Source organism: Peromyscus leucopus, chromosome 13 (genome assembly GCF_004664715.2).
Source record: "Peromyscus leucopus breed LL Stock chromosome 13, UCI_PerLeu_2.1, whole genome shotgun sequence".
Classification (NCBI taxonomy): domain Eukaryota; kingdom Metazoa; phylum Chordata; class Mammalia; order Rodentia; family Cricetidae; genus Peromyscus; species Peromyscus leucopus.
The window spans coordinates 40000899-40019399 of record NC_051074.1 but is presented as its reverse complement, the minus strand read 5'-3'; the positions used below and the strand labels follow the sequence as shown (position 1 = coordinate 40019399).

The 18501-nt window shown below is 48.3% G+C and overlaps 1 protein-coding gene across 6 annotated transcripts in view; it reads left to right on the top strand.

Moving 5' to 3' along the window:
* The window catches only part of Smarcal1 (SWI/SNF related, matrix associated, actin dependent regulator of chromatin, subfamily a like 1), a 45781-nt gene that overhangs the window by 2228 nt on the left and 25052 nt on the right, over positions 1-18501 (top strand). For all 6 annotated transcript variants that reach the window (XM_037210295.1, XM_037210297.1, XM_037210296.1 and 3 more), the window contains 8 exons: positions 1-779; positions 1467-1517; positions 5176-5388; positions 6125-6175; positions 10096-10282; positions 11925-12075; positions 13372-13530; positions 15630-15695. The exon at positions 1-779 is cut by the window's left edge and continues 51 nt beyond it. In XM_037210295.1, coding sequence (XP_037066190.1) covers positions 8-779; positions 1467-1517; positions 5176-5388; positions 6125-6175; positions 10096-10282; positions 11925-12075; positions 13372-13530; positions 15630-15695 — 1650 coding nt within the window. In that variant the 5' untranslated portion in view covers positions 1-7. The remainder of the gene's footprint in view (positions 780-1466; positions 1518-5175; positions 5389-6124; positions 6176-10095; positions 10283-11924; positions 12076-13371; positions 13531-15629; positions 15696-18501) is intronic.

The following is an 18501-nucleotide window of genomic DNA, read 5'->3' as shown; positions in this document are numbered from 1 at the left end:
TGTTAAAATGTCCTTGCCACTCACAGAGGAGCAGAAGAAAAAGATCGAAGAGAATCGACAAAAGGCTCTGGCCCGTCGAGCTGAGAAGTTATCAGAACAGCCTCAGAGCACAGCTTCCGGCCCCGCTGTTTCTGGCCCTTCCCAACCCCAGCAGGGTCCTTTCTTGAATCTTCCAGCGGGGCCTTCTAAGCCAGTGGGCCATGGTGTCCTTTTCAAGCAACAGAATCTCAACAATTCATTTCCTTCTGATCAGAGACCTCACAGTTCCAACCATGTTCAGCCCAGCACACCAGAGCCGGCAAAGGGGATATGCAAGATCCAAGAAGGGAGGTCCACAGCTTGCTCAAGCCCTGCCCCAAGTCTTCCAAACATCTGTAACCAGCAGCTTTTGGGTTATAAGTCAGATCAGGGTCATCCCCAGGCTTCTCATCAGATCAAGTCGACGCCCATTGCTACCACACCCCAGGAGCCCTTGGCTAAAGCACAGAGTGCCCAGGACACAGCGGCCTTCTCTGGACCATTTCCCAGAGATCTTGAGTTAGAGGCCAAGACAGTGAAGCCCTCCACCTCTGGGCAGGGCGGTTCGGACACCTTTTATGCCTTAGGGGGAAAAACACCTAGAACAGAAGGCAGACCCCCAAAGAAACTGCAAACCTCATCCCAAAAAACAAGCTGTCTGCAGGGAACGTGCGTAAGGATGGGAGATCGTTTCCAGGTGAAGATTGGCTACAAAGAAGAGCTCATTGCCGTGTTTAAGTCCCTGCCCAGCAGACGCTATGGTAATGAGGCTTTTTCCTTTTTCTATTTTTGGACTCTCTTCTAACAGTTTCTCATAAATATTAAGAGGGCACGTTGGCACATTACATTTTTCTATTTTAGCTCGCGTTTCCCTTTGTAATAGACGTTGTCTCGAGCATCTGTCAAACTTAGCTAGTGCATGGTCATGGTGAGAACTTGTTTGCCGAGGAGCCGGCTCCTCTGCCCGGTGTGGCATGTGTGTGGCAGCATTGAAGCCTAAAAACAGTAGTTCGAAATCCGTAGATTTTTTTTTTTTTTCCCCTTTCAGTTTTGAAAGTGATGAGCTACCTCAGCGATGCTGAGTAAGGTGCTTGTGCTTGGGTTAGTTGACCCGATGGGAGAGCTGGGGTGTGCCTAGCTCTGCTGTTCCTCAGAGCTGCTGCCCATATCGGTGCCCAACTACACGGCAGTTCAGAGGAGTGGGGTTCTCGTCCTCACCGCCTCAGCCCACTTCGTTACGTGCCTTCCCTGGGCCTGAGCTGCTGGCTCCACGGAACGGAATTACCGGTGTGCTGTTTGTCTCATGTAGAGATTTCTTGAAGCCTGGGAGAGCCTGCCAGTCAACCGCTTTGAATCTGGCCTCGATCTGTTCAGGAAGTAAACTCTCACAGAGTGTCAGAGAATAAACGAAGACGCAAAGTGATCAATCAGCCTTCTGTTTATTTCAGATCCTGTTACAAAGACGTGGGACTTCAGCATGAGCGACTACAGCGCCTTGAGTAAGTGGGAAGTTAGCCGGGGCTGGCGCCTAAGGGTTCTGTGGGAAGTTAGCCAGGGCTAGCATCTAAGGGTTCTGTGCGAAGTTAGCCGGGGCTGGCACCTAAGGGTTCTGTGCACTGGGTCTTCTCAGTCCTACGTTACATGATCTCTGTTATCCCTCATAACAACCACTTTACAAATGGGGAAATGAAGTCTCCACTGAGTCACTAACGCAGAGACACACAGCTAATTCGTTCTTCAACTGGAATTCAAACCAGGGTGCCTGCTCCCCCAGGGCTGCGCCAGCGCCAGCGGTGACCGGCAACTGTGTCAGGCCTTGCTCCTGGGGAGAAGATTGTTTAGCCTCTGACACTGGTTAGTGAACCCCAAAGTTCAGGAGCTCAGGCAGGTCCATCGTGATGGGTCCGGTCACGGTCAGCCCTGGGTGCACCACTGTCTTCTGAGCCTGTCTTATGCCAGTGTCTCTGTCCTGTTGTGGACTATTGGTTTAACTAGGCAAAGATGTGTTACGTTTGCTTGTGTTGCAGAGTATCTCTTTAACCGTGTGAAGGTGTGTGACATTTGTGTCTGCTGCCTTTGTTAACAATGTAAAGGTGTGTTGCATTTGTTTGTGCAACTATGTAAAGATGTGTTACTGTTTCACCTTGCCTGCCTAAGGCACCTGAACGGCCAATAGCTGGGTAGAAGAGGGATGGGTGGGGCTGGCGGGCAGAGAAAAGTAGAGAGTGAGAGAGAAGAGAGGCAAGAACAAGGGAGAAAGAGACGGAGACCCCCAGGGTCAGAAGCCAGGCAGCCACCAGCCAGCCAGCCATGGAGGACGGAAAAAGAAAGATATACAGAAGGAAAGAAAGGTAAAAAGCCCTGGGAGAAACCGGAGATGTAGAGAAACAGATTAAAACAAGAGCTAAGGCAAGGCTGAGCCTTCATAATAGTAAGTCTTCGTGTCATGATTATTTGGGAGCCCTACGCTACACTGTCCCCTTGCCCTGCTGCCTCTGTCACAGAAGTTGCTGGGACTCTTCTTGTTCCCCATTCTCTCCTCATTCTCTCAGCACCCGTTATCCTCGGCCCATCGCAGAAGCTGAGGACGCATGCTCAGATCACTTCTCTGAGGAGCTGGCCTGTGAGGTAGAATGCTTGGGCTTCACCAGGACATTTTCTGGGGAGTGATGGGCCAATTTCTATGCCCCGCCTGCAGGGCTACCACGGGTTCTCGACCACCCTAAGGAGGGAAGGTAGGGACAGGAGATACAAAGGAAAACACACCAAGTCTAGATTCTGATCAAGGTGCCACTTTATTTCCTTCCACAAGGGTTTATATAGTTCCTGCAGGGTGGGGGGAGCAAGAAGCTGTCATCTGCATAAGGTGGGGCAAGCTAACAGGATGTTTGTATGGGATGTTTACAGGGTGAGAGGGTCAAGGGCTCTGACTCAGTGTCCTGTTGCTAGGCAACCTGACTGTAAGCTGATCTAGTTCCCTGTCTTATTGGGGGGGGGGGGTCCTGTATTTTCCCACTAACTAGAGCTTCTGTCCTTGTCCCTGACATTTCAACAGACTTTTCTCTTTGTTTCCTTGGTCTTGTCTTTGTAAAACACATGGCTAGGTGGTGTCCTGGTCTTTGGTAGGGCTGCTGTGGACTGGGCCTTAACAAAAACGTGTTTGCTCAGTTCTGAAGGAATCAGGTCAGGGTGCGGGCAGGCTTGGTCAGGGTGCGGGCAGGCTTAGTCCCTCCTGAGGCCTTTCTCCTTGACTTTTTGTGTGGTATGATTACTTTTTTGTACTGTTCTACCTATTTTTTTTTTCTTAATAAGAGTATTAGGCACAAAAGTCTCCATGTGGCTTTTTAGATGAAGTTGACCGGAGTGTGTGGACCCTCTGGATGTCCTGACATTCCCTGCAGCAGCTTTGGAATTATAAATTGTATTTCCATTTTTAAGTTTCACATAGGTTTTATTTCAGTTATACTTTTTTTTTTTTTTTTTTTTTGTTTTTCAAGACATGCTTTCTCTGTGTAGCCCTGGCTGTCCTGAAACTCACTCTGTAGACCAGGCTGGCCTCAAACTTGGAGATCCGCCTGCTTCTGCCTCCCAGGTGCTGGGATTCAAGGTGTGTACCACCACCCCTAGCTTTTATTTTCTTTTTTAAGTACTGAGGATTAAACTCAAAGCCTTGTGCATAGTAAGCAACTACTCAACCACTGACGTGCATCCTTGGCCAAGTTATTCTTGTTAATATTCTCACATATCAATAAATAGTGTCCCCAGCAGTTACTGATTTAAATGTGTCTGTGGATTCCGCAAACACACACACACACACCCACACACACACCTTTTTTCCCTCTTACTATAATGCTGGGAATTGAATCCAGGACCTCAGATGAGCTAGGTCAGCACTGGGGTACTGAGCTATAGTCCTAACCTGGATTTTGCTCTTTCAGCCCTACCCACACTCACCACACAAACACAGAGCATATTAACGCCCAAAGAAGGAGAATTAACTAGGCCCATGGTCTCTGGACTCAGCCACTACTGACACTTAGATTCTGTTCATTTTCCACTTTTTTTGTGGTTAAATGAAACAATGTTACCTTTGTATATAATTTGTACCCTGCCTTTCTCATAAACATTTTCATTTTAATGAAAGCTGGCAGTTGGTTCAGTGTGATGAATATATGGGTGTCATCATTATAATGGACCACTGTGAACCTCAAAATATTTTGCATTATTGAACATAGTGAATTTTGTACTTTGTCTTTTCCAAAACTTCTTACTGACAGAAAAAGTTAATGACTGCATAACGTTTTGTCGTATGAATATGGCAGCGTTGCCCACATCATTTTCTTGCTGTTTAATTTGCTTCCTGTCTCCTGGTTTTGCATCTGTAAGGCAGCCCTCTGTGCACAAGTTTATGTCTGTATTTTCAGTTCCCAGAAGTAGAGTCGTGATGACCACCTCTTAAACTCATGCCTGTCTCACCAATTTTCCCAAAAGGTTTTTTTTCTCACCTAGTCATGTCAATGTCTTTCTGTGGTTTTTTTGTTTGTTTGTTTTGATTTGCAATGTTGACAGTAAAAAATGGTTTTCCATTCCTTCCGTTGTTTGTAAAGTTGAACATTTCTGTTTTCTAGTCACTTTCCCTCCTGCTTTCTAGTTGGCTGCGCCTCCAAGCTTTCATGTTGTGCTCTTGCTGCTTTTTAAGTTTTCTGCAAATATCTTGTCTTAGCAGTTTTGCCTTTCAAATAAGCTTCGTTGTTTTTTTTTGACAGACGGAAAAGCGCATCAGTGGTAGGTGATACAGTAACGTGGAAAGCCGTGTCCTTGTGGCTCAGTCCTGTGTCTCCTCTCTTTGTTGTCTAAGCAGTTGGTAGAGTAGCTGTGCATAGGTCCCATGGGTGCTTTATGGTGTGTTAACTCCAGCAGAGTCTCAGGCACAACAGAGATCACTTACAACATTTAATGTCATCACAAGCTACACCCTTCTGTTCATCTCTGGTATCTATTTCTTTTGTTTTTTGTTTTTAAGTTCACAATTTTAGGGAACAGAAGACTTGCTGCCCTGCCCTGCTCCCTGTCTTGCCTTTCTGAGTGCCATGGGTCAGGGGAAAGTCATCCAGTGTCATCCACCTAATTACTTCCATCCTTTCCTCCTCTTCACAGTGAAGGCAGCCGAGCGACTCTCCACGGTCTCCCTCCAGCCTCTGGAAGAGGTTGATGGCAGTGTCAGGGGACAGAGCAGCCTTCCCTCAGCTCCGTCCCTTGCCTTTGTCACAGGGAGGTGCGTGCTCATCTCCCGGGCGCGCTTCGAGGTTGACATTGGCTATTCGGAGGAGCTGATCGCACTGTTTAAACAGATGGATTCCAGGAATTACGGCAAGTGGTTGGTCTCCGAGAGATCTGTGACGGCACTGTTTGTCTCTGTCTTTGACTGTCACACTGACTTTCCTGATAGAGGTGTCACTGTATCTTCAGGACAGTGACGTCTCACTTGTCACAGACAGTCAACACGTAATGGCAGCTGCTTTATCGCTGAGCTTCCCAAAGAGAACATTCTACTGTTTTCTTAATTGCCTGGCCAGGGTTGTCTTGACAAGTACAGGTGCTTTGCTGCCTCGACTTTAAAACCCATTTGCTGGGGCTGGAGAGATGGCTCAGTGCTTAAGAGCGCTGCTGTTCTTCCAGAGGACCCGGGTTCAGTTCCCAGCACCCACATGGCGGCTCACAACTGCCTGTAACTCCAGTTCCAGGGGATCTGGCGCCCTCATACAGATAGGTGCAGGCAAAACACCAGTGTACATGAAATAAAAATAAATAATTAAAACATTTTTTAAAACCCGCTTGTTTCTATTTTAGCCTTAGAAGAACAGAACAGTAGTTGCCTACAGCTGTGCCCTAAGACGGTGGGGTCAGACTTGGGCATGCGCAGGAAATGCCGGTTGCTAACACTGTAGCTATGGGATCAGGAGGGTGGGGGGTGGGGGTGGATGTCTTTCTAAGAAGTTCCCTGGTGGTGGCTGGACCACCACGCCCATCATGAGAGCTTGCTGGAGGTTCATGAAGTTGAAAGCGAATGAGTGAGTGTGTGCCTCTTTCTCTCTCTCCCTTGCAGATGCCAAGACCAGGAAGTGGAGCTTTCTCCTGGAGGAGCACAATAAACTGAGTGAGAAAGCCACCTCTCTGCTGTTTATCACGCTGTTAGCCTTTCGTCGTGGCCTTAGCTTTAAAATGGCTCTGAAAAAAAAAAATTTTTTTTTTTAATTTTTTAAAATCCGTATCTGTCTCACTGGCAGAAAAATACAAAAGAAAAACTTTTTGTTCCTTGAGGAAGGCCTTGCTGTAAACGGCAAGGTTAAGTTGAATATGAGGTGGTGCTATTTTAGTATCCATAAAAACTGGTCGAAGCCGGAAGGGTGGCCAGGGCAGATCGGAAGTTCTGACTGCTGTTTGGAGCTTCTGATTCAAAGAGAACTGTTGGCCTAACTTGAATTTTTGATGAGAGACAGGAATTAGTTCTCTCCTGTCCCTTCATTGCCTTTCTTGACCAAGAAAGACAAATATGTGAGCAATAAAATTCTCTGCCTTTTATGGGCTGACGGTGCAGGATGCTTGGCATTAGCGCGTGAATGCAGTGCTGGGAAGCTGTGTGTCGAGGCTCAGCCTCCCACAGTGGCTCCTGGTGTTTCGCAGGCTACAGAATTTAAACTGTCTAATGAACTCAGTTCCTCGTGCAGAAAAAGGCCCATCATGAGCGCACTTCTAGAGTTTGTATTAGACATTAGTAATTCTCTAGGCCCAGAGATTTCTAATTTTTTTTTTTTTTTTTTTTTGGTTTTTTTCGAGACAGGGTTTCTCTGTGTAGCTTTGCGCCTTTCCTGGAGCTCACTTGGTAGCCCAGGCTGGCCTCGAACTCACAGAGATCCGCCTGGCTCTGCTTCCCGAGTGCTGGGATTAAAGGCGTGCGCCACCACCGCCCGGCTGAGATTTCTAATTTTTATTTGTTTTTTCTTGGTTACATTGTCTCAGTAAGGAAACCTTCGCTTGCCTCACTGGGGACATTTTGGGGTCACAGTGGCCTCAGTGGTGGCGGGAATAAGAGTTAAACTCCTCCTGCATTTGTAACCATTGAGAAGTTCTGAAGCCGGCTCCGAGCACTGAGAGGCCCGAGTGGGTACTCCGGAGAGAGCCTGGTTCAGTTTCCATCTGTGCTGCTCCTGGGGAATCTGCACCTTCCTTCTCTCCTGCACATCCTCCTCCTCGTGTGTGAAATCAGATTATTGACGCCACGCTAGTTGCGCACACGCATGAGATGCTAATTAAGAAATGGCCGTGAGGCCTGAGTGTGTCATCAAAGACGTGGTGAGTGAGAGTCATTTCCTCTAGGAAAGGGACTCTCAGAGGTTTCTCTTCTTTCCACGTGACTGGACGCCTTCTGCCCACAGTGAAATTGGCATGAGGCCGTTTGTTTCTCTCTGCCTGTCACAGTCCAGAAGGGTTCTCCATGATCCCGTCTTGTCAGCGCTGTTTGGAAACACGCGCATCTCTCAGCTGTGTGGCTAGCGCATTCTGCCAGGGAGCTTTGTGTAGAAATAACTTCTGTGTGACTCATGAAGCCAGACAGCACATGCCTGTCATTCACCAGCACCGTGAAAGGACAATAGGCAGCGCTGACTGGGGAGGGCGGGGGTGCTCAGAAGCACCCGGTGAGGGGAGCTGGCAGCACAGGACTTTGGAAACGGAGCTGTGCGAGACAGCGGCGTCCGGCGCTTCCTCGCTGAGTGGTTGAAAGAACAGGTGCTAACAGAGGCCTTACAAGCCAGGCTCGCAGCAGCGCCTCGCTTTCCTTCCCCAGGTACTTGAGTTCTGAAGATTGCTAGAATTAGGATGAGAACGGCCTCGGCCAAGTACATTGAGTGCTCCATCTCCCGAAGTTTGTATAAATTAGCACATTCCAGTCTAATCTAAGAGATAAAAAGTAGAGTTCTACACCAGTGTGGAACAGCCTACTTTATATTAAAGCCATCAGCCTTACTTAATTTCTGTTGTTAATTCTATTCATGGAAACTTTCCAGAAACAACTGGGGTATGTGTTTGTGTGTGTATATACACAAATATATATATATATATATATATATATATATATATATATAGTGTTTGAGTGGGGAGGGATATATATCTCCATGTGTCATAGCCTGTGGCACATATATATATATACATACATATACATACATGTATGTATGTATGTATTGTGTTTGATTGGGAAGGGATATATATCTCTATGTGTCATAGCCTGTGGCACATATATATATATATATACATATATATATACATACATGTATGTATGTATGTATGTATTGTGTTTGATTGGGAAGGGATATATATCTCCATGTGTCATAGCCTGTGGCACACGTGATCAGAGAACACATTGTATGAGCCAGTCTCTTCTACCATGTGGGTTCCTGGGATTGACTATAGGTTTCTAGCTTTGGTGGCATGCTCCTTTACCTGCTGGGCCATCTCACTGGCACCTGATAATTATATTTAGTAAAGGACAAAGATTGAATTCAAAACAAAACAAACCAAAAATACTAAGCAACTGAAGCTAGCAGCAGATGGCCCAGCTGTCCACGTTCACATCTGTGTTAGCCCTAGTAATCCACTGGTGGTTGAAGCCCAGAACTTTGGGAATACCCTTGAAGTATTAAGAAACAGTATCTTGAACAGAGGTGATCAGGATCGCTTCTACGTTCAAGAGAACCATAATTTTTTATTTATTTATTTATTTTTGGTTTTTTGAGACAGGGTTCCTCTGTGTAGCTTTGCGCCTTTCCTAGAACTCACTCTGTAGCCCAGGCTGGCCTCGAACACACAGAGATCCACCTGCCTCTGCCTCGAGTGTTGGGCCACCACTGCCTCGAGAGAACCATAATTTTACCAGAAAAAAAAAGTTTTATCCAGGTGGTGGTGGTGGTGGTGCATACCTTTAATCCCAATACTCGAGGCAGAGGCAGGCAGATGTGAGTTTGATCCCAGCCTGGTCTACAGAGCCGTGACCTGTGTGTGGAAATCTGAAGGAAACCTCTGGAGCCTCATTTTCTAGCTTTGATACAGGGTCTCTTCGTTGCTTTTCTGCTGCATACATGGAGGTAGCTGGCCCAGGAAATCGGTGAGATCCTCCTGTGTTTGCCTGCTGTCTCCCTGGAGGAACCTGGGATTCTAGACTCATGCTGTGCATCTGGCTTTTACATGGTTCTGGCTATCCAAACTGGTTCTCACGTTTGCCCAGCAAGCTCTTTTACTCACTGAGTCTCTCTGTCTCTCTGTCTCTCTGTCTATGTCTGTCTCTCTCTCTCTCTTGTGCGTGCGCACACACACTCCTGGTGACAGGTACTTCAGCTGTTTCACTGTAGAGATGACAACTTTAAAATGCTCTCCAGAGGAGATTGTTATTTTCATACGAAACGAGATTGAAAGTGTCTGTCCGTCTTGGTTGCGGCCTGAGCGTGCACGCTGCCTCTTGCTGTTGTTTGTTAGCAGACCGTGGTTCTGCCAGTCTCACCTGGGAACCCTAGTGGCTTCTCTCTGAAGAGCACCGTGTTTCTTCTGCTGTCGACAGAAGGCCACTTAAGGGCCCTCTCTTCCCCCAAACACTGAAGCCATCAGAACAAGGCTTCGTTCTACTGAAGACTGGCTTTTTTAGGATCTTTCTGGGATGATTTTTGAATGACTATTTTAATAGGTATGAGCCTTTCTGTATTTGAGTGGAGCTATAAAGAAAGAAAATCAATTAGGTTGAAAAAAATCACAAACCTCTGATAGTTCTTTCTAGTGTGGTGTAGTCAGCCAAACTACTTTTGCGTTACTGAGTACCCTCTTACCTGTAGGTATAAGGACTAGAGAGAGAACACTGGCGTTTGTCTGGCCTGGTGCTCAGCTAGCGGCATGTTCTGCAGTTAGCCCTCGTAAGAAAACAGCATGTAGCAGAATGCCTCTTGCTGAATTCTGTGTGCTATGGCCCTTCCTCTTTGTCCAGGTCTTTTGGACCTGTGCATTCTGGTTCACACGCCTCTTTTATCTTTCCAGTTACAAAGTCACGTGATCTCAAGCAAGTTCGGCTGGACCCTCTGCCCAAGACAGTGACCCTGGCATTTGCATCTCAGCTGGAGAAGACATCTCTCAATGCCCAAGCAGACGTGCCTGAAGCTGACCTTTCTGGAGTGGATGCCAAGCTTGTGGATAACCTCATGCCCTTCCAGAGAGAGGGAGTTAGGTAGATCCCTGGTCTTCCTCTTGCTCCCTCTCGCTTGAATTTCGTCACTTAGCTCAGGTGGGGGGTCAAATGCCCCTTTTATGAATCCTTACATGTATTCATCGCATACATGTCTGGAAGCATCTAGATTAAACATTGAACAGCCAGGTGTGCTGTTCCCAAAGCTTATTGTTAGCATTGGCTCCCAGTTCCATGAGTTAACCAGGGCTTTGGATTGCAGGTGCTCAGAAGCCCAGCGCTCGTCAGCTGAAGGAAGAGATTTCTCCCCAGAATGCTCTGCTTTAGCGCTGCTTTCTCCTTAGCTGGCACACTGCTCAGCCAGGTGCTGTTTTCAGGGGCTTGTGGCTGGTGCTCCCGTTTGGCAGCGTAGACCAAGGCTGTTTCTGTGCTGCGGAAAGGGAGACTGCTTCCTGAGGCTGCGGAGAGGACGAGGAAGTACCCTGCCGGGATACCCACGGCCCACGTGCTGCTGGGCCTGGGTGTGCTGGCCTCTGGTCTCCAGAGAGCTGCTCAGTCGTTGCACCTCGGGGAACTTACCAGAAGGCCAAGGGCAGCTGAAAAGTCTTGTGGTGCCCACAAGCTGATTAGAAGAGATTATGCTCTGTTTTCATGGCGTAAGAGGGAAAGAGAAGAGCTGTCCACCAGGTTTCTGAGCCAGCAATCAGTTTTTCACAGATCCGATGGGAGAGGACTGGAGTTGGGAGCTGGGGACCAGACGTCTGATGCGCAGACTCTTTGTAGTTTCTCGGGGACTCATCTGCAACGCGAGCAAGTCATTCACTGTTCTGCTCTCACACCTCCCTCCCTTCTGTGGGGTGATGGTTATAACAGAGACTGTTCCTCGGGGTTGAGCAAGGTGCCAGGCACCAATCCTAAGTGCTTTTTTCACTCTTTCTCCCAACTGTGGCTCAGGTACTGTTTCCTCCGACCTCACTGGTGCACTTGGAGGTACATCAGGAAGCACAGTGGCTGAGTAATAGAGTTGAGATTCCAGTCCAGGCCCGTCTGGCTCTACCCTCGTCTATAGACTGTCAGCAAGGCCCAGTGCACGTAAGTGCCTGGGCACTGCCAGCCTGTGAAAAAAACCCTCTGCTAGAGCCAAGTTCTCGTCCTCTCCCCTCTCTGTCCTTTTGCCGGTGGTTTTCGTCACTGCTGGCTCCACTCTGCTCCGGAGCATGTGGAGTGAGCTGTGAGTCTCAGGATGCCGCACTGCTAACTCCACTGACTCTCATTTCTTCCTGTCCTTCCCGGGCACGTTTCTCAAGGGAGATCAAACCCCTGGATGTGGATGTTGCATCATGACCTCTCATGGTCCCCCGTGCTTGGTTCAGGTGGAGTTTTCTCACCGCGGCTTCACTCCTGACTCCTACATCCTCCAGTTGTGGCCGGTGGTCTCCTACATCCTCCTCCAGCGTTCTTACCATTCTGCGTTTGCACTGTCTGGTTCTCTCTTGTCCTCCTATTCTGTCTCCTACATGGCTCCTGCCCTGTCCTTTCTGGAGAGAGCCTCGCTGAGAGCGCAGCGCGTTCTTGTCGGGGTTGCAGCCTGCACAGAGGGCCCTCGGCTCTGTGCTGGCGGGTTGATTAGGATGGACAGAATGGCCCCTGCACCGTGATGCTCACCTACCCTGTGTGTTTGCAGCTTTGCCATATCAAAAAGAGGCCGCCTGCTGCTTGCTGATGACATGGGCCTGGGGAAGACCATCCAAGCCATCTGTATAGCCGCCTTTTACCGGAAGGAATGGCCGCTCCTGGTGGTCGTGCCCTCCTCTGTGCGCTTCACCTGGGAGCAGGTTAGATTTCTTTGTGTTGGAATCATTGGGAAGGGCTTCCTCAGGGCTAGAACATCACAATTACAGTGTCGAGGCAAGGCCCGGGGTCTTTAAAGGTCTAGATGTGGGTCAGAGACCAGCAGGAAGGCGAGTTGGTCCCTGAGAATGGGGAGTCCTGTTATCCCCAGAGGGAGGCAAGCCAAGCAGTCACTAGCTTAGGGACCTATTGCCAGTCCCTCAGCAGGTGCTGTACCTCTGTGCCCTTGTAAACAAGACCTTCTTTCTGCACTGCACCCAATTTCTGGACTGTCGTTACTTTCTTTGTCTCTCTAATTCTGTGACACAGCACTCAGTGACCCACTCTACAGATAAACTAGGTCTCCAGGAGGTCAAGAGCTGTGCACCTACCTCCTAAGGGGGCATCTTCCCGACTTCTCTGCTCAGCGTTTGCCTTGCTGTAGGGTGGAGTCCATAGCATGTTTGTGTTCCCCAGACACCCCAATGATGGAGGCCTGATGTAAACATTGAATAATGAATTTTTTCTTTTTAATTTAAGCAAATTCAGTGAAGGAAGGCCTAGCTTATTTCCCAAGCTTCATGGCTTTATGCTGCTGATGTGGGGTATCAGTTTCCTCACGGGTGACCTCTTTCTAAGGCATCAGAGTGCAGAGGATGCACCTCAGCCTGCTGCTGGTGAGGTCTGGATCCTGCCACTCCCTGTACAGAGTTCCCAGTATATATCTGTGTGTGTTAGATTTCCCTCAGAACGTCCAGAAAGAGTGAGGTAGCTGCTTATAAACAGGGCCAAGACTAGAGAATTGATGTCAGGGGCACCTACATGCTCAGGCTCCAATATGGGGACACCCAGTGGCCTTCCTGCAGCCCCAAGTTGCCTGATTTATCCAGATGGGCTTTGGGGGGACAGCAGGTGGTTTGAAGAAAACTGGCATAAATGTTTTCATCCTCCTCAGTAAGCACAGTTTGCCTTTAGTGTCCGAGGCTCTTGTAAGGGCCTTCATAAAATTCTTTGAATCATAGTCTTCCAAGCAGGAACTGCTGTGCTGACCATCTAGAGAACACAGAGAAGATATCAGAGGCATGTGAGGGGGCCTGCTCACAGGAGAGAGTCCTGTCAGTACATAGTGAAGGGGGAGGAGTGGACTGGAGGCAGGGAGAGATGACCAGGTTTGGCAGATGCAGGAGGATATGGAGAGGGAGTGTGTCTTCAAGGAGTGTGAAACTTGGTCCCCACTGAGAACGCTGTCGATGCATTGGCTGGAGTCGTCACTTTGTTTTGCTGTCCCCTGTCCCCTGCAGGCCTTTCTTCGGTGGCTGCCGTCTCTGAGCCCAGAGAACATCAACGTGGTGGTGACCGGGAAGGGCCGCCTAACAGCTGGCTTGGTCAACATTGTTAGTTTTGATCTTCTTAGCAAGTTGGAAAGGCAGCTAAAAACCCCCTTCAAAGTCGTCATTATCGTAAGTGACTTGGCAGAGTTCTGAAGCATTTGATCTCTTAGACACTCTGAAGGGCTCCTCAGACCTGGGAATTTGACCTCACTGATCCTCTCTGGCAATAGAAATCACTGCCTTCCTTTGGTAGGGAATGATCTATTCCTTTCCTGAAGCAGCTCTTATGCCTGACCGTGTACCAGACTTTCCTGAGGAGCATTTAAAACAGTCCATCCCTCCTGGCCTCCTCCTGTGAGACCAGGGATGGAGGCCAGCATGTGTGCACCAGGCCATTCTGGGTCCCAAGGCCTGAAGCCTTGTCTGCAAGGGTGTGTGCGTGCATTGGTACCACCTTGTTAATGTCATGGCTCAGACATGGGGTTCGGCAGTCAGTCATGTTCTTCCACCTGGTTGGAAGACACGTCGCCCTCCCTGCTAGAAGAAAAGCAGTTTTTACTTGAGTTGTTTTTAAAGACATCTGCACCTGCTTCCAAGTCTGACCGTGTTGCTTTCAGCAACTGGCTTTCCTGTTCGCTCCTCACACATGTCGTGAACACCTGGGCAGACTTGGTGCCCAGCCAGCTGTGAGCATAGAATATGTGGGCATGGTTCCCAAATACAAACACGGCTGGAACCCAAAGCAGGGAAAGAGAGGAGATGGTTGCGGACCCCAGGGGATAGTCAGTGTGGTCTGGAAATGAGAACCCCACAATGTTCTTAGTGTGTGCAAACAAGAACACATATTTTATCAACGCTATTTGAGTAAGGAGTCTTCAGAGGCGTCATGTTGGTCTTGGCACAAATTCAGGTGTGGCTTTAAAAGGATTGCAGCATTCTGGTGAAATGAAGTATTAACAGAAATATTCCGGGATGATCTCGGTGGCTCTAGGATGTAGGGCCAGTGATGGCTGCCTTTCCTGACCGTGACCTTGTAGTAGCTGTTTCATATATAACCACTACTCTCACCTGTGTTCCCAAATGGTACTGCCTTTAATTCACTTGAGCAGGCAGATCCATCCTTTTCCTTAGTTGCAGAGCTAGCATGTGGGAGAACCGTTGACTGGAGCATTGTGACATGTAGCTTCCGAATTCATGTGTTTCTGTTCCTGGCTCATCACTCACCCAGCCTTGAGATTCTGGACAAATTGCTAGCCACTAGGGTTGGTCTCTCCTCAGATGCAGCATACAGCCTTCCATTTTCTGGCTTCACTGTAGTAAGGGATGAAGTGGCGGCGGCTCTCTACACACACATTGTAGATGAGGCTTCTTTTTTTTTTTTTTTTTTTTTTTGGTTTTTCGAGACAGGCTTTCTCCACGTGCCTGTCCTGGATCTCGCCCTGTAGACCAGGCTGGCCTCGAACTCACAGAGATCCGCCTGCCTCTGCCTCCCAAGTGCTGGGATTAAAGGCGTGTGCCACCACCGCCTGGCGGATGAGAATTCTTATCTTCTTATCTTGAGCTGCTGTTTGTGGCTTGCCCTGGCAGTGGTACCTTTTTACCCATGCTTGAAAGGGCCAGTTCCCTTTCATGCCTGGTATGTTTTCTGCAACTTCTCTCTGTAAATGGCTTTCTCTTGACTTTTACGAGGACTTATCCTGAATCAGGATCAGGAATGTAGTAGTCCAGGCAAGTGGGGGATGCTTTCCGGACATTTGAGAAGTCTCACACTGCCCATTGTGCTTTTGAGGCCCCTTTTGTCTACCATAGCTGAAATGGAGCAATCTGGGGGACTTAATAGATTCAGGGACAGGGAGGATCGCAGTAGCCCCTGGCACAGGGAATACTCATTAGGAGTAGGACTACTTTGCGGGCTGTCCCTGCATTGGCTTATTTCACGCATAGCAATCTGATATTCTAGGAGCTAGCATTATATCCATTATATCTAGGGGTAAAGAAGCTGGGTACCATAGCTCAGAGCTATTTGGCAAGCAACTGGAATATGCCAATATGTTCACAACACCTTTGTTTTTAGAAAATATAGAAACTTTTATGTTTGCTTATATACAGAATGTACAACTATAAATCTATCAAATGCCATGTTTTCAACATAACGGTCCCCAAAGATCATGTGGACTGCCTGTGTATCAAGGACTGTCTCTCTTTACTCATGTGGCTGTTTCTTTCAGGATGAATCACACTTCCTCAAAAACATTAAGACTGCCCGCTGCCGAGCAGCTGTGCCCATCCTAAAGGTAAGTGTGGCCGAGAGAGACTTGGGGCCTTGATACAGTGTTCTTTGCTCAGGCATGCAGGGCGTCCTGGCCAAACAGTTGGCAGCCCAGGCCGATGAGCTAGGGGTGGGACTCGGTGCTGGTATTGGACATCTCTTCCTGGGCTATGTGCTAGTTTACATCCTGCCAAGAACCCCGTCCACATGAAGTCCTGTTGAGGGCCACAGACTCAGATGAGAAGAGACTGAGTCTTCCTTTGGCTTCCTGCCAGTACAAGAGGACCTGTAACAGCATGTCACTAAACAGCTCAGGAGAAACTACATCACTTGTATTGGCAAAGCTGCCAGGGTGTGATATGTTATCTAAGTGTAGAACCAGGCCAGGGCTGTGGGCATCAGAACCTCCGGCAAGGCTGAGGCTTACCTGCTTGATCTAGGTAAGCTGATTAATCCGTTTCACATTGTCTGAGGCCTGTGGTTAACTAGATGGTCCACTGTGTACGTCTTTTTTTCCCACGTGTTCTCAGATCTGCACCTGTCCCTGAGCCCGTGGGCTGGCGTGTGTTCTGGCTTCAGGGTGGGCAACAGTGAGCCTGTAGAGCAGGGTCAAGTCTTTCTCTGTACACATTCTGATGAAGTCCGACCCTCGTCTGTTCTGTGTCCTGGACCCCGCTCCTCAGCTTCATGACACCATGCTTAGTTCTGGAGTCCCTAGTTCTGATTATCGGCTAAATGAGATGCCAGCTAAAACTCTGAGGTTTTTGTTTATGTTTTACTTTTAAAGTAAATAGATGACTAAGTTTACAAAGTTTATAGTACAGTAAAACAAATAAACAAAAAACTTGTCTTCTCCTCCCGTCTTGGACCCCTGGCCTTTGCTGTCCCTCAGAGCGAGCCGTAGCGATCAGATTCATGGTTTACTTCTGTAGGAGCCTGATTCTAAATGCGTGTTTTCTTCTGTCCTGCGGAGTATTCTCCAGCCCCTGGATTTTCACTGTTTCCTTTTTCTTCATTTTTGAGACAGGGCATTGTGTAGCCCAGGCTGGTCTTGAACTCCTGATCTTTCTACCTCTGCCTCTCTATTGTGGAGATCACAGGTGTGTGCCACCATACCTAGCTGCTCCAACCAGCTTTGGAGCTGGCCTGCCTGGGGTGATGAGAGAGCAGGCAATAGAAATACCTGCTGAAAAGCTGGGATTGGGTGGCCTGTGCACTCTGACAGAGGCACACTAGCAGCCGGAAAACTCCGTGTATTTATTCTATACCACTGAATGAGGAAGCAGGTTTCTTATGCAGCTGGAGGAGGAGAGTGGCTAGCTCATCTCAGTGGGAAGTTTCTGTAGGGAGCATTCTCAGGTTGCAGTCATCTGGAGGAGGCAGCTATGGTTAATAGTTTCTGCATACACTGATTTTAGCTAACGGTCAATCCTCTTAACATCAGTACTTGGATGCTGGGTGGTGGTGGCACATGTCTTTAATCCCAGCACTCCGGAAGCAGAGACAGGCGGATCTCTGTGAGTTCCTAGGCCAGCCTGGTCTACAGAGCGAGATCCAGGACAGGCACCAAAACTACACAGAGAAACCCTGTCTCAAAAAACACCAAAAAAAAAAAAAAATCAGTACAAGGGGCTGGCTTTGTCATTTCCCTGACCTAAACTAGGGAAGGCTTTTCCATTTCCATGGTGTGTGGCACTGGGGTCCTGACATGGCGATGCTCATGTCAACAAAACACATTCACTCAAGACTTCATCCATTCCCCACACCTAGTTTTATAACAACCACTGCTTTATCCTATTATTTTCCCCTGGATTGTGTGTCCTGAAAATCATTCCATGTCATTCCAAATGACTGCCTCATCCTTACATACAGCATATGTATGTGCTGTGTAAGTCCACCAAAATATGTACCCTTTGTTCTCTTTGGATTTGTTGTATGGACTTGAAATAACCCCGGTTCTTTGTCTCAAACATCGCTGGGCTCACACTTCACCTCTGTGCGTGGCTTATCTGCTTTGGCTAACTGCAGGGCGTTCTCCTTGGTGCATTAGATGCTCTAACTTGTCCTGCATTGCAGAGTCCTGCAGGACTTCTGCCGCTCAGCTCCGAGGAAACGGCTCAGATGGCCAGCTGCCCTCACAGTGTCTGCTTAGGAACTGCTGTCTTCCTGACACCAGAGTTCTTTTACGTTGTTCACTGGGTTTTTCTCAGATGCCACTGTCTTTCCTCAGCCTGGGGAGTTGACGATACAGTGTTTAACTTAGCATTGGGGGTTTATGTCATTTTATACATTTTCTTTTCCTAGGTGTGGGTTTCTCAGAGATAGACCAAGCATAGCAACTATTTCCAGCTGGGCACAGATCCAAGGCCTTATAGATGACTGATCACAGTTTTGGGTCTGAACAGGGAGCAGGTTACGTCATTCCATGGCAGATGAGATGCTGTTCTGGTTTCTTCTCAAAGCCAGCCTTTCCCTTTCCTGCAGTACACCCTCTGCTTTTCAGCCCCCACACCCTTCCCTTAGTCCTTCCCCTATCGCTTCCGTCTGGGAAGGGTATGAGGGAACTAACGATTGACTCATCCCAGGGTGAATCTGCTGCCTGACCTGGGAGCTGGTTTAGCCCAGGCTCTGTCCAGGCAAACACAGAGGTGTTGGGAGCACATTCTAGATGGTGGGCAGATGTCTCCTATTGAACTTTCTGTTTCCACTATTGGGGGGGGGGCGGGGGGGGGGCTTTTGCCACTTTCCTTACGTCTTTCAAGATGCCCAGTGTTATTTTAATGGGCCTGCGTTAAACTGCGCAGGAAATCATAGCCAGAGGAACTCCTGGC